This window comes from Melospiza melodia, chromosome 6, assembly GCF_035770615.1.
Source record: "Melospiza melodia melodia isolate bMelMel2 chromosome 6, bMelMel2.pri, whole genome shotgun sequence".
Classification (NCBI taxonomy): Eukaryota; Metazoa; Chordata; class Aves; order Passeriformes; family Passerellidae; genus Melospiza; species Melospiza melodia.
Genome location: NC_086199.1, coordinates 61,829,413 through 61,849,098, shown reverse-complemented (window position 1 = coordinate 61,849,098; position 19,686 = coordinate 61,829,413). Strand labels below are relative to the sequence as shown.

At 40.5% G+C, this 19,686-nt stretch overlaps 1 protein-coding gene across 1 annotated transcript in view; it reads right to left on the bottom strand.

The window, feature by feature from the left end:
- The window catches only part of TRPM5 (transient receptor potential cation channel subfamily M member 5), a 36,905-nt gene that overhangs the window by 13,084 nt on the left and 4,135 nt on the right, over positions 1 to 19,686 (bottom strand). The window contains exons 4-15 of the mRNA XM_063158643.1: positions 17,941 to 18,121; positions 15,431 to 15,495; positions 13,438 to 13,629; positions 11,998 to 12,100; positions 10,984 to 11,102; positions 10,016 to 10,366; positions 7,818 to 7,949; positions 6,539 to 6,662; positions 4,958 to 5,103; positions 4,102 to 4,214; positions 2,655 to 2,750; positions 93 to 351 (exon numbers count right to left, since the gene is read on the bottom strand). Of these exons, the coding sequence (XP_063014713.1) occupies positions 93 to 351; positions 2,655 to 2,750; positions 4,102 to 4,214; positions 4,958 to 5,103; positions 6,539 to 6,662; positions 7,818 to 7,949; positions 10,016 to 10,366; positions 10,984 to 11,102; positions 11,998 to 12,100; positions 13,438 to 13,629; positions 15,431 to 15,495; positions 17,941 to 18,121 (1,881 nt within the window). The remainder of the gene's footprint in view (positions 1 to 92; positions 352 to 2,654; positions 2,751 to 4,101; positions 4,215 to 4,957; positions 5,104 to 6,538; positions 6,663 to 7,817; positions 7,950 to 10,015; positions 10,367 to 10,983; positions 11,103 to 11,997; positions 12,101 to 13,437; positions 13,630 to 15,430; positions 15,496 to 17,940; positions 18,122 to 19,686) is intronic.

Here is a 19,686-nt window from a genome sequence, read left to right as displayed (position 1 = left end):
CCAAGCCTGTACAGCTGTACAGATTGTAAATCTATTGCAAATATTGCTGGAGCTTTTGCTGTGTTGGCACTGAGGTGATGCAGGTTACTCACCTGTCGGATCTCTTCCAAGACAAGGGTAAACACCCAGAAGTAGAGCACAATTTCTTTAACAGATGGACCCTGAGGTGGAGGTGGTTTAAAGTCCAGTAAAAGGACATAAGTAAATAGAAAGAGAAAAGCAAAGTACATGATAACATTCCCCATAAACACAGTTACAGGGGCACTCCAGAATTTTCTCCACCGGGTAAATACGAATGTTGCCCATGCTGTGTTTGCAGAAGGGTTCTGTTTTTCCAATGTGTCATTTCCTCTGCAAACCAAAAAGAATACATGCTTGGTGACAATCTCCTAAAATTAGTTCATGGGAATAGGCTCAATATTATTCTATATAAAGCTTCTTGTAAGATAGTAAGAGGCAGATGCTGGGGCTGGCCAAGGGGGAAGGCTGTAGAAGTCAGAGCAATCATATTACCATAGCAGAAATACTTCAAATCAAAAAGAAGGTTTTGAAAAACAAAGTCACATCAGAATTATGTGAGCATTTTTGTTATTACAGTTTAGTTGTATTAATTTTCTTTTGTAAGCTTCATTGTGTTCTGCATGGACAGAAAATGCACAAGGAGAGGAGGAAGGCTAATTGGCCTTTATAAATCTAAATAATAGAAAAGAAAAATGCCAATGAATTTTTGTGAGTCAGCTCTTAATTATTTTGGCTTTAAAATTTCTTGCAGTATTTGTCTGTGGAAGTTCTTGTTGTTGCTGTGACTTTGAACTTCTGACCCAGTCTCTAAGTGCTGGATCGTGTTAAGCCTGTGTTTCTTGACTATCCCTGCTGGAATCTGATAGACCCACTGAAGAATACCTCTCTGCTCTGCATAACTGGCATCTTGCCCTATGTGATTAAATTAGAGTAAGTTGCAAAATAACAATATAGAAGCCTTTTAGCAAAAAGAGTTGACCTCATAAAACATGTACTAAGGTAGCCTTTGAGCGGTGTGCAATGACACAAGTATTTTGGTAACTGAAGGGAAATTTGACCTGTACACTTACAGCTGTTTTGCTGTGTTTTGGAACATGAGGTGGTATTTATTGGCAATGGAAAATATCCTGTGCAGAAAATGCAAGTTTGATAGCAATTTGATCTTTGTGTGAGGATTTGTTTCCACATAAAATGCTCTCCTGTGTAAGCTAGGAATGTTATTGGACCTTTAATTTTGTGATTCTTACTCTGAGAAGTTTGATCTCCAACAAAGGATGTGCACACTAGGGTATGTTTTCAATTTCACCTCACAGAAAATAAACAATGACTCGTCTCTGGTTTTTAATTTCCTCCGACAATCTTGCTAATTATTAAATACATTTGTTATAAGGGAGAAGTTCTCTTTGTGGCCAATCTTTTCTATATGCCTGATTCTGTACGACCTCTCAATTTACAACATCATGAGATACATTCCCATGGTAACAGGCTAATATCATAAACAGATAATTGCAGCTTTACTGTAAGATGCTGAAATAGATCTGGGATGGAGAGAGCCTCTTTGTTAAAATAAATTGCTAGGATAATAGCAATTGGAACATGGAATATAATGACCAAACCATGCTGCACTCACGATATGGAAGTGCTTTATGATATTGCTTACAAATAGCTCCCAAGAGGCAGATGCTTTTACACCTATTTTATAGGTTAGGGAGGGAGAGAGAAGAACTAATGATTTTCTCCAATATACTAGCAGTTAAATGCCAGAGGTAAAAATAGAACCTAATAACTCTGACTTGGTCCAGGACTTTGTACTGCTGCTGATGCTTCCTCTCTACCACTGGTCACACATTTCTGGAGTTCTCTTTAAATCATGGAAAAGCTAAGTGGCTATATAGCCATTAAGAGGACTTTATGCCAATCAAAAGTCTACTTATCCCGAGTTAAGTCCTTGTGGTCTCCCAGGTTTTGGTGATAAGTGTGTGGTAGAGGTATAGGGAGGATTCTGTTCTGAATCAAAGATCTGACTGACCACAAGCAACTGACAAAACCTTTGTGCTCAGTTACCCATTTATGTGATGCTCCCTCTAACTCATAAGGTTTTTGGGGCTCATCTGTTAAATATAAATTAAGAGTGTGAGAAGCTGACTCGATGTAAAATTCCCTGGTACTGATGGGTGCAAGTGCATCCTTGTAAGAATGTATGCAGTGATGCAAGGTTTTGCTGAGAACCTTCTTTGTCCTCAGCTCAATAATCTGATAACTTCCTAAAATCCATTGGGTATTAATCATCATGAGCTGATGGGAATGTCTAGGAAATACTATGTGATTCCCAAGTAAATTCCTTGTTCTTTGTTCTTAATTTCTTGTAGAAATTTACCTGCTCAGAAAAACTAAACTGGTATCTCCCTAAAGCAGTGCTATATCCCTGTTTATTTTCCTGTACTCCTTTTAGAGAGCAGAAACAGCAGTAATCAAAAGGGCACTTCCTGAGGAGTAATGACTTTCTTGGCCCTTCAGCTGCTCCTTAGAGCATTAACTGATGATCTAAGGATGATGGTCACTAATACACAAGAAGTGTCCTGTTCTGGGGCTGTTCTCATAAAAGCTACATTAGCTGATGATTTTAAACTTACCTATCTTCTTCCTTGGAGAAGAACAGAGTCCTCTCTGAATCCAAACTGTCCAGCTCTCTGAATGGCTCTGGCTGGTTCTTTGATTGTTTTTCCTCACTGTAAGGGAATAAACTCATTAGTTAAAAGATGGTGCTTAGCCATTTTTCACTACTGAATTGACATCGATACAGAGCTGCTAGCATGTACTTATCTTGGATCTGCTCTGCTGGGAGCTATTAAATAGGGTATAAACTTTATCTTTACAAATTCTGTTTATTTTTAAGGAGGAGGCTGAAGTCACCCGCAAGATTCAGAGAGGTGACAATTGGTGTGCTTCACAAAAATGGAGCACAATGCTCAGTTTCCTCAAACTAGTTAGGATTTGAGCAGAAGCAAACTCCTCAATCAGTCTTAGAAGAGAATTGCTCAATGCTCCATTCCTAGTTACTCTTAGTAGCACTTAAGAAGAGAGAAGCCAGAAGCAGTGGGGGACATTTGACAGTTCTTGCATTTCCAGGGAAAGGAAGCAAAAATATGGAAATTTGGAAAGAATTGCTTTGATCATGTATAATAATTCAAACCTTTCCATGAAAACTTTGACAAAATATCACATTAAATGAATTTGAATTTGAGAGCCAGAAGATCATCTTTAGTGACATTAGCAGAAGGCAAATCTTAAATCAGCATTGCCAAACAAGTTTTCCTCTTGCTTTTTATGTAGCTTAAGAGTTAAGAAACATGTATTTCATAATAACATGTCATTTCATATTGCTAATTCTTATGATTTGTTTATGATTCTCTGAATATTTGAGGTTTTCCTAAAGTTTCAGATCCATAATTTTTATGACCACCTGAGCAGATTGGCTGCTCTTTTTTTCTTTTCTGTTTTTTAATTTTATTTAGTTGGTTGATTTTTGTAGTGCAGGGTGTTTTGTTTTGTTTTCTTGATGTTTATAGTGCATGGACTCTTTTTCAAGAAAACCTAAGATTGTAAGGCACTGAATTTGAAAATCTTAATTGATTTTGATTGAAAATTTAATGTCAGTCTCATGTTTTTAAGCTTGACTTATGATTATCAAGGCTTGTGGCTGATAGCAGTGCTTTGTGATGGCTGTTTTCCTTGGATAAGATACTGAGGTTTGAGCCAGGCATCTCCAAATCTAAAAACAAATGGTTCTAAAGCTGCAGATATTCTACACATTGCTGTGTAGAATCTGGAGCTGACAGAATTCCAGCTGGCTTTCCTGTGGACTGTGCAAAATAGAATGATCTCTGTGAAACCATGGCATTGATCTTTTAAGTATGTAACAGGACACACAAACCACTCAGCCCCATAGAAAAATTATTTGGTTAGGTGATGCTACTGTTTTAATCACTTCAGGGAGAAATTTTGAGTCTGAATATTTTTATGGCTTATTTTTCATCACTTACTTATTTATCTCTTGCACCCACATAGTTATGTTTATACCTGAATGATATGAAATTGGTGTAGATTAGGAAGGGACACCAGAATGCACAGATTAACTTGAGGATCTGTGTGCTTGTAGACATGTCTCCCCACCATATTTTTGTCAGGAAGGCCTGAAAGTCAAGAAGAGAAGAGATGGCTTTAATACCACAAAAAGATACTTGCAGATGAAGCACACCTATGTTCAGTGACTCCTAAAACAGTGAATGCTCTGGAAACCTCACAGCTTCAGAGCAAACAGGTTCTCTGTGTGTCCTTCTGCAGATGTGGAGTATGCAAAGAGTTATTTGGAGACCAGTGGAAAGAGCAGCAAGCCAAATGGAATTAAGCAACATCTGTAGTACTGAGGAAGCCCAAGTCAGGCACTGGGAGATAAAAGCAGCATCACTCTTAATTTAGCTTTGTGTATGCAGAGAGAAGGCAGGTTGTGAGAGCAAAGCTAAATAGTAATTTAATTTAACTTTTATCAGTGAGCTCTCTCTTGAATCTGAACAAAGAGTTACCTCACATCTTGGAGCAGCTTCATTATGCCCCAGGCAGATTTATAGTGCTTTTCTGATGCTTCTCTGCGAGCAAGAAAGGAATAAAAAGCAAAAAAGCACACGATGGATTAAGGGCTAAACCTTCTCCTCAGCACACTGGTCTGTGTGCCAGCTGGATGAGAGGTGAGGAAAGGGGAATTGTGCTGCTTTGGCAAGGACATGGTATAATGTCCTTTTTGTCTGTTGCTAGGGGGAGAGAAGAGTCCCTTCACTGAAAAATGGTTCTCAGGGGAATACTTTCATTGGGTTTGTTCAGTTCCTGTATTGCCCTCTCCTGTGGCCAACTTAAGGGCCCGGGGGTGTGTAAAACTTACCTGGACACCATCATGTGCAAAGAAAGACTTTGCATCTGCTTCTGTGGCCAGCTGAAGGCACGTGGTTTTGCTCCAGTACTGATTTTTCCTCACCAACAGAGCAAATGCTCTCTCCTCACTGTTGTGGTAGCACTCACTAAACAGTTCTGCCATATGAAGGAAACACAGACAAAAAATACATCTCTTGGGTGATCTTCTTACTCTTTGAAGGATGAGTTGTCATGCTGTCCTCACTTTCCTGAACAGACTAAAGAAGATAAGCAGCCCAGCTTTGTCTTGTAGACAACAAATTCTTCATTTTGAGACAGAGCTACTTGACATAAAATAATATTAGACTTGGTGGAGTGTTATGGCATAATTGTTTCCAGAGAAACTGGTCCTGGAGCTTAGAAACCAGGATAAATTTAATGAGTCAAAAAAAAATAATCAAGATGTTCTCATTAGACAAGTTCTGACTTCTCATGTCTGTTCCATTCTACTGATTCACTTGATTATCTCAGTACCTTTCCCAAGCCAGCCTACACCTTGCTACACTGTGAGGCTGGGCAAGAAGGTCAAGTGCACTTAAAATTGTTGATGTGGTTGATGTGGTATTAATCATTCTTAAAGAAAGTTTGCTTTGCATAATCCAGGCCAGAAATTAAAACTGAGGATCTGATCTAATACTTATCAAAGCTGAGAAGCAGAAGTTCTGTGTATTGGATTAGGCCTCATAATTCCATGACTAAATTACTCGAGCCCTGTGATTATATGAGAACTTAATTTTTAATTTTTGTAAATAACAATGGCCCTGTAAGAAGAAGGGAAAATGTGATCTCTGTGTAAATAATGCAGCAATGCCCGCATGAGCCTTCAGCTACTTGATGAACTGTCTCAAAGGAAGAGGAGCCCTTGTGTTTGTTTCCACGTGGGGCACATTTTAAAGCCCTCTCCTCACAGCAGTGAAGGTGAGGATTGGGCTGAAGTCAGGTCAGCAGAGGAGCTTGTGTGCAGACATCTGTTCCTGCAGCGAGCAGAGGGGCGAGGGCTCAGCGTTCCAGCATTGCGGATGCCTGATCTGACTGCTGTAGGGAGGGGCATCTCCTCTGCTGCAAAACCAGCCTGAGCCTCCCTGCAGATTGCAGTGCATTTGGCCCTTTCTGGGTGAGGTAATCTCAAGTTATTTTTAGCTGCAATGACAAAACTTAAAACTTGTTGCTCTAGTGGCCCTTACAGAGCAAGCTTGATATTGCAGGAAGAGCAGGCTGCTGTGAGCCTGGAAGTGTTTTGGCTATTCTATCTTTCACATCACTGTAACACACCTTGTACTAAGATCAGACAATTAAAATACCAACAAGCAGCAGGAGAGTATCTGTGCATCCCAGGGGGCCTGTCTTGGAACAGAGATTTTTCCAAAATGAGTGGGTTTTTAATCTTTCCTCTGTATCTGAATGTTTGGGACTGCCTGTGCTGCAAGGCTGTTAAATTATTCATGACAGCTGACCTTTTACAACTGAAACTGTATTTTTTTTCACTTGCTTGCCTTCCAATGGCAGTTCCTTCATAAATTTTCAATGCCATTCAAAAAGTGCCATTACTTACCCACAGCGAGCTGCTCATACTTGGCCTCTTTCATTATGCAAGCTGCTTTGGTCTCCGTCTCCAGGCGGGACATCTCTTTCAGGATCTTGCAGGCTGCCAGAGCTGAAGCTACACCCTCCTGACCCTGTGGAATTGAAAGGGGCACTGCTGCCACCCTCCACTGGAGGGCATTCCCGAATGGGGAAATGCAACACTATGATGCACGTTCGATGTGTTGCACTGTGCAACACAACAAACAGCAAAAAGTTCATGCCTTTCAAGAAAAATCTTCCCTCCAAAACAGACTTGAAAGCCAAAAATGATGATCATATTGACATATTGACATATTTGAGAATTAAAACCACATGTTGTGGATGCCTCATCCCTGCAGTGTTTGAGGCCAGACTGGATGGGGCAAACCTGTCTAGTGGGAGGTGTCCCTGCAAACCTGTCTAGTGGGAGGTGTCCCTTCCCGTTGCTGGGATTTGGAGCTGGATGATCTTTAAGGTCACTTCCAACCCAAACTATTCCATGATTCTTTATTGGTAGTTCTTGTGCTTTGTAAGGCTGGAGACTTCTGGGCCCAGGCTCTTAGAGGGACCTGATTTGGGATAGCAATCGAGCTCAGAAAGGAGAACAATATGCCTTGGAAATAGAGTAACACATTCTCCCTGTGTTGAGATAGCTCCAGCATGGCTGTGCTGGGGCAGGGATGCAGGAGAGAGGAGGAAGCCCAGCTGGCAGAGGCCCAGCCCTGGCCCGCAGCAGATGCCAATGTGCACGCACACAGCCTGGCAGCCTCTGGCCAGATGTGCCACTCTGCAAGGCCAGGGATGGAGCTGAGAGCTCTCTCTCTCTCTCTGTATGGGGGCAGGGAGGCTCCCAGATGCGGGGGACAGGGCTGGCTTGTGAGACAGGAGCCGATTATGCCAGCCCGAAGCACAGCCTTGGAGCGCGTCATGCTGCTCCCTACGCGTCCAGCACGTAAGCTGGAGATGCTTCCCTGCTCCCACTTCCCTCGGGTCACGCTCAGGGCCAAACAATCGCCGACTGTTGGAGGCACAAACCCTGCTCCTGGGACCTGGGACCCAGCGGGAGCAGGGCTGATTTACACCTGCTCCTGCTCCCCCTGGCCCCGCGGGCAGGAGCCACGCAGAGATGAAAGGGCCCATAAATGCCACCTCTCGTGTTTTGGAAACTAACCCATCAGTCATCTGAGTGCAAGGCTGAGCAAAAAAACATCTCGTAAACTTGAAATATGGCATTACTTCACCTGAAGCAGCTCCAGCTCGCAGCTTACCATAGCCCAGAAATAGTTTGCCATCTTGTGCCGGTTTTGAAGTACTGCCCATACAAACAAATCCCTCCAAGGATTTTCACTTTTCTGGTTCATGTCCAAGGGCCCAGGTAATCCCTTTGTGTTCGTTTTGTCCTGAAATATGGTTTGAAGAATTCAAAATCTGGTTGGCAGTCTCACTCCATGCAGATGACACAATCTAAGATGCTTTCAGCCTCACTGGCTACTTCATATTTCTTTGACTTTTCAGTAGGACCAAAAGGTAATTAGCTCATTCTGTACCAAGTTAAAGGATCCTTGTGTCCCCAATATAACCCAATATGTGTGAGAACATTCTGGATCAAATGGTGGCTCCATTGAAGCCAATGCTAAAGGTTTCATTGGCTTTATTGAATCTGGGGTTTCACCACTGGTGTGTAATATCAGACAAGACAAACCTGTGATTAACGAATCTGAGCTTGCCTTCAATTATATCTGCCTCTGCTCTGCTGCCACAGAGGACAAGGCTTCAGAGAAAAGGGAACAAAAGGCATTTCATTTCATCAGAAATAAATCTCGCCCAGGCCTGTACAGGACAAGAATAGAGTACGTCAATACCCCTTTTTAGTCCTTCCTTTGAGAAACCTTTCCCTCATGCAGAGAGCAGTTTAAGTAGAACAGTGCTTATTCCTTTAGCACTTGATAATAAAATAGTCTTGAGGAAGTGTAGCCACTTAGGTCAAGTTCTGAATTTTAAGTATATTTTAAAATAACTACCTTTTTATCTATTGTGTTGGTTAGAAGCAGCCAGGGTATATTTATTTTCATTTAAACAGGGTTTTGTGAGAATATATTTTTAAAAAATTTAAATGATGGGATTCTGTTAAAATGTATTTTAATGGCACTTTTGGGGATTTTTTTTTGGGGGGGTGGGGTGTTTCTTCAGTTTGTAGTGAGCTATTGAATCAATTAAATTGCATTGAAAGCCTTGCAGGAGACAAAGCCTAAAAGCCTCATCTGATTTTGTAACCACTAGTTCCTAACTTGAAAAAAGACACACAATTTGGCAGCAGTGATGCTAGTTTCCCAGTACTGTGATGCTTTTTCTGTTGCCAGTGGTAATGGAATTCAGCCATGGGAAGAAGCTTTAAAAGGAAAAAGCAAGTAGGCAGCAGGAACTGATCTCTGACCTGGGCCTTATCTACAGCACTGGGCTTTAGCTCACTTGTGCCAAATGCCAGAAAGGCTAAGTGAGGTTCTGGGGGCAAAATTTTATTTCTGGCAAGTTTGTAAGTCTGGAGTACGCTTGGTGACTTCAGAGATATTGTCTCAAGTTCTTCATCCTTGTGAATGAAGAAACATTGAGTAGATTCTAACTTAGCTTTTCATACTACTAATTAATTTAGCTAGGTTTTATCAAAGCAAAAGTAATTGAACTCAAATAAGATTTTTTTTGAAAATTGGTTTCTAGTTTTAACAGTTTTTTAGGTGTAATTAGAACTTGGCAAATACCAAAAGGCTTAATTTGTTTAGTTTGTCTGAAACTGAACTCTAATGAAAGTTCTTTATACATCTTTGTTTTGAAACCTTGCACCCAAAATTATATTCAATGCTTTTGCAAGCACTTTGGTACTTAGGTGTTTTAATGTTAAATCACCTGTCAAAATGCAAAAATGACAGTGCATCTATTGCCCCACTGTGGATTATAAACATTCCACACTGGTACCCCCATCACAAATTCTCCTTGTCATATGTTGGCCAGCATGCTTGCCAGGGCCACATCACATAATTGTGCCTATTTCTTGCTCTGTGTTCTGGCACTCCTTAAAAAGACTAAAATTATCTAAAGGCAAATATCAAATACTGGATATTACTGAATATCAATATCTGAATTCAGTCTACTTGTACAGAGTATAAATCTGAGAATAGTTTTGTTTACAAAGGTGACCATTTTTAGACCTGGGATTGAAAATCTCCATTGCCTGCTTTTCCTTCTCCTAAAAAGAAAATTGCCTTTCCAGTACTACTTCTTGAAATTCTGTACAAGAAAAGCAGACCACTATTTTTATGTCTAATTACTCCCTAGTAAATGTAAATCTTATTTGTATTCCCCATACTCCTTTAACTAAAGCTGTTCCCTGCCCCACCCCAAAGACTAGACCTGGTTAAGACTGTACAAATTCTAAACTGGAGGGGAGCAATGATGCAGAGTTGTGACTCACAGATTTCTTCTTGCCTTCATGTCTGAGGTCTTGATAGAAACCTTTGCATGCGTCATCAAGAAAATCCTTGAGAACTCTGGAGACCTCAGTGAGAGTGAAGAGGGGGCAGGTGCTCTTCTGGTCACTTTGCTGCTGACCAGTGTGCCCTGCCAAGGTCAGTTTGCTTTCTTCATGCTTCTTCAGGAGAAGTTCATAGAGCAGACATTTCTGAGAAATGGAACAGTAGAGTCTCTGCAACCGACTGTAGGTCAGGAATTCATATATGTTAGCCCCATTGTCAATAAATAACTTCACAAATTCTGGTTTGTTGTTGACTAGAGCATCCATCATCACTTCCTCCAGGTCACAGGACTAGATTGATGAAAGAGAAAAAAAAAAACAAACCAAAAAAGGAAATTTTGAGGGTTAATAATGGATGGATGATGAGAGAGGTTAGATTTAACATGAGGACAGGCACGTTTTGTCTTCCACCAGTCAACAGTGAGTACAATGAGAAAGAGGTGGAACTCTCTTCATTTTTCTCTGACAAAATGTGCCAGCATTAATGTTACAGCATCAACATAAATTGTGTGCTGTAGGACTCAGTGTGAGGTACCTACCACACTGGGTATTTATACAGCAACTGAAAACAGTGACATTCTTCATGTCACCTTCTAACAGTAATATTTCCCTGCTTCTTGTGCTTTGGTTTGTTTGCTTTAAAGGTCTGTATAGAAGGGGAGAAAGATTGTTGCTCTCAAACAGCTCAAGAAAGGGATGATGACCACTGAGTTATTCCTCTGTCTTTAGCCATTATCATACAGGGGCCCAGAAAGACAAACAGCCTCAGGAAGTATAAACCCCTGCCCAATCTCTCAGTAGAGTGTTCAGGTAGTGGTAAAAACTGAAGCCGTATTTTGGGATGCTCCAGTGTCCTGTACACAGTGGAACATACACTGAGTGTCCTCTAAGACAAAAAAGCCTGGTACCTTCCACTCCACGTCACCATTGAATATTTCACTTTTAGCAATGTCGACCCTATTCCAGGCCACTGCCAGTTTCAGTTCATCCAGATATTCCTGAGCCTCCTGACTCTGACTTTTACAGGCTGGAAAAAAAAATAGGAAATGCAAATAAAGTCAGTACTTTACAGTTATGTTTCAACTTTACAGTTATGGTTGAGTTTAATATAGTATTGGTACTTCGATTAGCAATGCAAACTCTCCTTCAGCTGTCACAAATCTGTGGATTGCTTAATCAGAAACCCTTCACAGCAATGTCTTCCTAAATTAAGAAGCATTAATATTCAAAAATGTTATTTTTTTCTAGATGAACCCTATAAACAGCATTAAGCATTAATGGCTGTTGGATATTAAGAGGGACTCTGGCCTGCATAAAGCAGGGGACAGGTCTGGCTGTTGGTTTTGCTTTGTGTCAATTAGCACATCAGGAACGGAATGTCTTTTTTCTTTTTTTGCTCCCATGCTAAGTTTAAGCTAACACAAACCATAAAGTTAACAGAAACTGAAATAAATGGCAGCACAAGTAATGTATTCTTTCAGAAGATATAGCGGAGATTTCTTATAGGAGAAATTGATTGATTGTTTCTGAAACAAAGGTAGTTTTGGTCACTTGTGTGTTTTGGTTTTGTTTTCATTGAGGTTTCTTTTGTGGTTTAATTGGAATAATATACTGCTCCAGTATATTTCAGTTCTTTTACAGCCTGTGTTATTAAGAGAAGCAATTAGTGAAATAAAGGAGTGGCTGAAATAGAACCATACAATAGCATGAAATTTAAAAGCAAACACTAGTTTAAAGGAAGCTCACAAGAGTTACAGTAACTGCCACAGTTAATTTGTCAATAAACAAGCAAAAGAACAGAGCATCAGAAATTATATCTGATCCAACTGTCAACTGAATTTGCACTGGAAAAATAGGAAATATATTTATAGCATAGAAGTCAAGTAAGACAAACATTACAATGTTTGCTTATTGTATCTCACCTTTTACTAAGGCTTTCAAAATGACTGTGTCTAGTTCTTCTGAACCATCTTGCTCAAAGTTGTGCACAGTTAGAAGATGCTGGTGTGAAATAATATTCTGAATCTGTTTGGAGTCGAAACAAAAGTCATTTTACACAATGTCCTTTGGATGCACAATAGTGCCCAAATGCCCAGGAGAGATCACCCAGATGGTATTTCCCAAAAATTTACATTCTAGTTGTAAAGCTGAGGTTTGGGAAGCAGGCCAATATTACTTGTTTCCCATATATAAATAACTCCTGAGGCAAGGGGGGGAGTTTTACTGCCTTTTCTGAGTGACCTACCAGGATAGGAGGAATAGAATTTGGATATTCTGAGAACCAGTGCTTTAATTAAAAGATCCTTCCTTAACTTACATTCTTATTTTACTCCAAGTCACGTTATAGCCAGCATAACATTAGTTTCATTTTACCTCATCCTGCTTTGACATTTAAGTTTTGCTCTCTGAGTTGTTTATTCAAAAGCATAGTCTCTAACTCTTCTCTGAGTAGAAGTCCTCAAATATTGATATATATACAGTACTCTCATCTTTCCTTCTGCTTCTCTATTTATTGAGTTTTCTTTCTTGCAGTGCAGCTGCACTGAGACTTTGTGAGCCTCTGGCAATATTGCTTCCAGGTGCTTTTCATCCCCTTTTGTTAGTGATTGGTAAAGTTCTTCCTAATGGAATTAATATGAGGATCTTTTAAAGCTGAGGATTGTGGCAGGGAATGCAAAGAACAAGTGGTGAGCCAGGTCAGGAGGACTTGGTTTATCTCAGAGGCACCCAGTGCTCTTCAATCTTCACACAAGGACAATCTCAGAGTGGGCATTTGTTCCTAAAAGGCTTGTGCAACTGTACCCCAAGACAAAGAGTAAAGAAGATCTCTGAATCTGTTTTGTCTCTCTGTTTTAAGAACAATGATACTTAAAGAACAAGTAACTGATAATAACAGTTATCCCATAACAATAGATAGGATCATTTCTAAGCACGCTTCATTCTACTTAATTTATTCATGCTTATCCACAGCCCGGTTTCCATTTAACAGCTGTAGGTCATGAATTAGGTCTCTTCTGCCACAGCTGCACAAGCTGCACAGCTGTGGATATAAATAATGCTTGGTGTCCCACAGGAGGACTGTCGGGTTCCTGGGTGCTGGCTGTTACTTGAGGAAGTAATTGAGGAAGGACAGAGCCCTCAGTGTTCAGTGAATTCCTGGGGCAACAAAGCAGTTTCCATGATCAAATGACCACTTGATTTTTAATGCTAGAGAGGCATTCTATGGCACCAGCGTCAAAGCACTGGAGTTCCCAAAATTTCTGAGCAGCTTCTTGCCAAACCTGTACTGAAGGGGCTACCAAAGCTACAAGTGTTAGGGGATGGCCTTGTAAACATGATGGCTTATCAAACTGTGAACTCACCGTCACTGTCCACTGGAGAATGTCCTTCCACGAGAAGCTCTCTGCAGGGAATTTCTCCTTAAATTGCTTTTCAACAGCTTCTGGCATGATAAGCTGTGGGTCATTCATGAATGCTGCTAGGATGTCTGCTGTACCTCCAGACCCTGCTAAGATAAGCCAGGGAGCAGAATTTTCCAACCCGCTGCAAATTCTCTGTAGTTCAAAATAAGATGTTTTTAAAATTCATAAGTGGAAAGAAGATGTTTTTCAAGAGAAGAACTTCTAGCAAACGAGGAATAAATGTGTACCTAAATCAGATTCACTATGGAATCAGTCCAGACTCCTCTAAGCTATTAGGATTTTTTGAATTCTGTAGCAGGTCATCCATGTATGGCCTCTGACTATGCTTCTTTTCATGACACATCTGCTGAGTAGCTAAGCAACCCAATTTGGACAAACAATACATAAAATTTCATTGACCCTGACATTTTTTTTCCCTGAAGTCTCTGTTTCAGCATAGTCAAGTGCAAGGGAGTAACCCTGTACAGAAATTACCAGGCTTTTTTTTCTGTCTGCTGAACCAGGCAATATGTTCTGAAAATCAGGAATTTGCCTCTGGGATTACAACATTGAGCTACAGGAAAAAAACACTGAATCATAGCAACTACAAGAGTTAAAGGCTACTAATTCTATTACTTGTGCAATTAGAATGAGTCAGGCAGGTTGTTGAGAGAGGAGAGCAGAGGCTATGGCATCATAATTGCAAAAATGTCTCTTTGCTGCCAGTCTGTTTCTTCCTCTGGAGTTGTACAAGACTGCATTGATTCAATTGTGATGCAAGGGTTTTTTTTCTTTAGTTTAGATATTGAGGTTTTTTTTTTTAAACTGTTTGTAGTCTCTGGTGTGTATTATCCATTTTAAGAAATCCATTTAAGAAGTTGGTATTCTAAAAAAGTGTGGCCAGTCATCCATTCCCAGCACATATCAGTTTAGAGGATCTCCAGCCATTCACTTTTTGTCTTCCAGTCACACTGTTCTGTAAAACTTTGAAAAGAGGATTTAGATGTCATAACATGGGATTTTTCTAAACCAAAGATACAGGAAACACTGCAATATTTAGCTTCTCATGAAAGAAATGAAGCAAGCTCATGAGGTGATGTAATCTTTGTTTAAGCAGAGAGATTTCTAATATGATATGACTGCATGTTTTAATCCAGCTGACAAAAGTTATGACAAGATACAAGAAATTGAAACTAGAAAACATCCCCAGAAAGGAGTCATTATTCTGGAAAGTGGTTACCAGCTTGCATGTCACAGTCTCAGCACCTGGAAACCTTAAATTATAGTCAAATTACATCTCTCTAAAGGTTTTCTAGACCCAGAGTACCATAAAAAAGATAAGTAAAGTAGAATAAAAGTCAAAGACTATTTCCTTGTTAACAAGTTCTTTAAGATGTAGAACCACTCAGGAAAAAAAATCAAAACTGATCCTTTACTGAAGAAGATTTGGGATTATTATCAGACAACACTCCAGTCTTCAATCCTACCATGTAGTTTTGCTCAGTGGAACCAGGACACCCTTTCTAAATGGCACATCCAGCAAACCTGGTCTTGTGCTTCCTCTGAGCTCTGGGGCTGAACAGCACTAAAAGATTCCTCTTTTTTTTCCTTTTTTTTTTTTTTTTCCCCTCAAGTTATAACAGAGTATTTCTGTTTCCCTAGATCTGGACCTGGTTTCTGTGGGTTTGTTTTGGGTTTGGATTCTTTCATCCCACTGGACAAGCTAGCAATGGAAGTTTTAATGATCAGTTGGTGCCTATTCAAAAGTAAATATTTCTCCCAAACAAATACTCTCAAATTTAATACAAACAGAATTCAGTTCTTAATGGCGTATAGATGTGAGTTTTGACTTCATGTAAAGTGCCAATAGATGTGTTTGTCATACAGCCAAATTTTCCATTAATTACTTGGCACCAGTTAATTTATTTTTCCAAAGCTGAAAACAGCTTCTTACCTCAAGTGTGTCTGGTCCTCCATTTACCAGCAAGCACAGCACGGGGATCTCGATGCTACCTGTTCCTGCGAAACAGAAGGTTTAATTTTTAAAAAGTAGCAGCTTTTTAAACAGCCTATTGCTGTTTTGTTGACCCCTTGAAAATATTTCTCCTCTTATGTGCTGTTTTGGTCTCTACATGAACCTGCAGAAGGATGTGGCAAGGGAAGAGAACAACACTGACCTAACAGAGGGGTCCTGGCCTAGGATTCAGGACAAAGGCACCTTTGCCTTGGAAATTTTGTGTGATCCCTGGCAAGCAGTCCAGGTTGTTCTGACCTCAGCTGCAAAATATGGATATTGGCACCTCTGTGTGTCATGCCACTGCTGGCTTTTAAAGTTATTTATTTACTGCAGGGGTGTCAGGCTGGGGAGCAAGGGAGCTGCACTAGGGTGCAGCCCAGGGCTGGTGGGTTTCCAGAGAACCATCTTCCAGCAAGACACAGTGAGGTGAAAAGCTCTCAGCTTGTCCTGGGTGTTATGCATGTGCCCAGTGTGTGCTGGAAGGGGGACTGGAATCCAGGACAAAAGCCTTCTGAAAGGAGGATTTAAGAATATGAGGAGGCTGACTGTGTAGACTGGGCAGGATGAGTCAGATAAAAGTTGATAGGAACCATCTATTTTTTATTCTGCTTAAACAGCTTAAAGTTTCATTCAGTACAGCCCGGTGTGGTGATTAATAACAATAACACAGTCTGATACTTTTAAAAGAAATGCTAATGAAATATTTAACATGTCATGGTACTGGGGAAAGAAAGGAGGTCAGGGTCCCTGTCCTAAGCCATCCTCCTACAGGGGCCCACAGAGTTTTGGATGGCTTTTACTGCAAATGCTGAATTCTGCAATGCAAAGGTGACTATAGATTGGCCTGAAGGAGCTCAATCAAAACAGTAATATCAAGAGATTAATGCCTCTTTCAGATGGAAGATAAAAGGCATTTGGTTCAAACAATTTTTTGATGTTTCCCTTTGTAGATCTCCCAAAATTCAGTACAGATCTCTACTTGCTATTTTTTGTATTTCTTTTGAGATGACTACAGAGATATGGTTGGACTGAGCTGTAGCCAGGATATGTTTGGCAAGAAATTTAATTTGTTTTACTGAATGGCATGGCATTGTCACACCTCTCTAACGTGATGCTCTTTGAAGAGTGACCTCTGGGACTACAGGCTCCTCAAGTATGTTTCAGGCTACAAATATTCTTCGTTTGCCATAGATTTAGTTAAAATTTAGCCAGAGGAGAGTCATGTGGATTCTGACTTTACGCTGTGAATTTGGAAAGTCCTCAATTGTAAAAAATATTCAGTAAATGTAAATATAGATAAAATAATTATTCTTAAAGACTTCTAGTTGGTGTTTTTTTAAACAGGGAAATTCCACATGACCTTATTAAAATGTTGCACTATAGTAAAGCCACATAGCTTTTCTCAGTCTGTTTATAAATGAGCTTAAAGGAATGACGTTGGTTTTGTCAATAGAAGATAACACTGAATTCAGTATGTTCCAGCAAAGTATTTGTCATATGAATCAGCATTGTTTGTCAGAATTCTGTTCCCCTGAGATTTGTTCAATCAGATTTGGCTGGTGAGCAGAAAGAGGCTGCTTTGTAACTCTCAGCACTGCAACCTCAGGCTACCCTTACAGCCTGCCTGTGGTTGTTCCCATCTGAGTCACCAGGTAAGGATTCTTCAGGTGTGTTTGTGCTCTCAGGTGCCTCTGTGCTACCACCCCATGGGCTGTGAAAGTGGATATTCCATTGATGCACACAGCTGTGAACAAGTGAGCTGTCTCTCCTGTTTCAGCTGCGCTAGCACTGCATGTATGGCACAAACAAAGCAAAAGTAAAAGTCTCTCAACCACTGAGTTTTTTCCACAAATACTAGACCTGCCCATAACTCAGTTCTTATTACATAAAAGATCACAGATTCAAATGGGCATTAGATGCTACAGTGTTTACCCAGGATAAGATGTTATCCCTAAACAAATATGGCTTAAAATATTTCAGAGGGCTTTGGAACAAGTCTTTTCTTCCAGTGTGGGAGCAATTCAAGACCCTGTGTGTGAGAGGCGATGAAAGTATTCAACAGTGACTATCAATCTCTTAGAACCACCGGTAAAGGCACTTGAAGCTGGATTTATTTTCCATATGTTGTCTTTTAAGGCAATCTGAGCTGTGCTTTGAAGGCTAGCTTTGAGCTACATTTAAGGAGATGCAATAAAAGCCTGGATTTTTGCTTCAAAGAGCACCTTTCCCAACGTCAGACATTACTGTCGTTGTGCCTCTCACACGATGACAACAGTCTTGACTTGGTCTTGCCTCTGTAGGCCCATCTGAGGCTGGAGCCACCTTTGGGGGTGACTAGGGCTAGGACTGCGCTGTCAGCTGAGAGCTGGAGTCCCCTTCGGGGTGTAACTAGGGCTAGGACCGTGCTGTCAGCCTGGCTCAGGCTGGATGTGCCAGAGGCTGCTCACCCCCGTGTCCCGTGCGCTGCTCCGAGATGTGCCTCTCCAAGGCCAGGCGCAGCTTGGCGGTTCCGTCCGGCTCCTCTGCCGTGCCGTGCTCCACCAAAATGAAGTGGGAGTGGTTGTGGTCCAGGGAATACAGTGGGCCTTGGGTGCTGTCATCTGACTGGTAGTGTACAAGGCTTTCACTCTAGAGGGAGGAGGGGAGATGTCAGTGCTCTCTGCAAAGCCCAGCCCGTGTGTCAATGTCCTTCCTCTCCGTTTCTGTGCTGTCTGCACCCTGACACAGCTCACCACTTGGGAGACACTTTGATAGACCCTTAAAAAAGGGTGAAGATAGAAAATCTGTTCCTTCTGGAAGCAGCCAGATTTGGCAGGACTGATAGCTGGAGTCCCTGGAGTTTCCCTCTTGGCCTCTGCAAAATACAGTGATATCAATCATCATCTCTGGAATGCGGGTTTTGGAATGGTTTATTGTATGAATGGAAAGGGGCCATGGGACCTGATAATTGTGTATGGAGATGTGAAGCCTCAGCTGGGGTGAAGAGGGGCAGACTATTAATTTCATAAGTGTTTTGTCCATGTTTGGGCCAGTGAATGAGTTAGCCTGCTCCATGTCCCTGTCAATTTATACACAGCTTTGCTCAATTGACAGGGTTGTATGAAATCTGATGGTTATTCTCAGTTTGGAAATTGTGTTCTAAAAGAGAGAGCGGCAGACAGACTGTAGAAATGGGAATCCTCTTTTATTTTGGGTGAGTGGTGTTATACCTTTAAATTATTTATGATTTTTTTTTTTGGCACAAACTCATCTTCTAGGTAAAACAGAACCCCTGCTACAGTCTTTTGTTCTAAATATTGCACTACACATAGGTTTCTATGTGTACACTTTTTCAAACTCCCCTTTCTTTCTTAATAAATCTTTATAAATCTTTCTATGTTGCCCATCCACTTTGGTACAGCATTCCAGGCTGTGAATGTCTGATTATTCATTTTCATTTTCCTAATCATTGTCCTCTTGCAAGCAGATAGATTAACACAATTTTAAATCTTGTTTAAAATCTTGGCAGTTGTCACTGTGTATTGCGTTTTCCCCCCACACTAAAAAGCAGTAAACTTGCATGTTTCTTTCACTTTCTTCTCTCTGTCTCTCCTTCCTTGGGGAAACCTCCTTCACATAAATATTTTCTTTCAGATTTTGCTTTGACAGAGGGTGTGCCTCTATTCTGCTGCCATGTAACATTAATCCTCCTCACCAAAGATCTGGCCTTTGATTAGGACCCCGAGACACAACAACCAATTGAAAAAAGCCTTTGGGGATTTTCCTCTCTATTCCCTGAAAACGTGGATGTCATCTTTCAATGATGTTTGAAGCATACCATTAACACAGAAGAGATAGGAGGGTGTTGTATATAAGTAATGATATTATAAAAGTTTTATAAAATTAGGCTTTGTTCTGTTGAATTACCAACTTAGCCTATAAGTTACCATAAGAAAGAATCAAAGGAATAAAAAGTCAGTTAAAAAAACAAACTATTCTAGTAACAGAGCTGTTCACACCTACAAAAACAAGAAATCTGCCCCATGAGAATCTGTAAAAAATTATGTAAACTATCCAAGAATAGAGAAATTTGATAAACACACAAAATGCCATTTACTAACCAGTAAATTAAGTAGCAAAAAACTACTAACCAATTAGAGTTGAATACAAGAGCTATGAAAACTATATAAAAATTAGTTATGTAAATAAAAAAT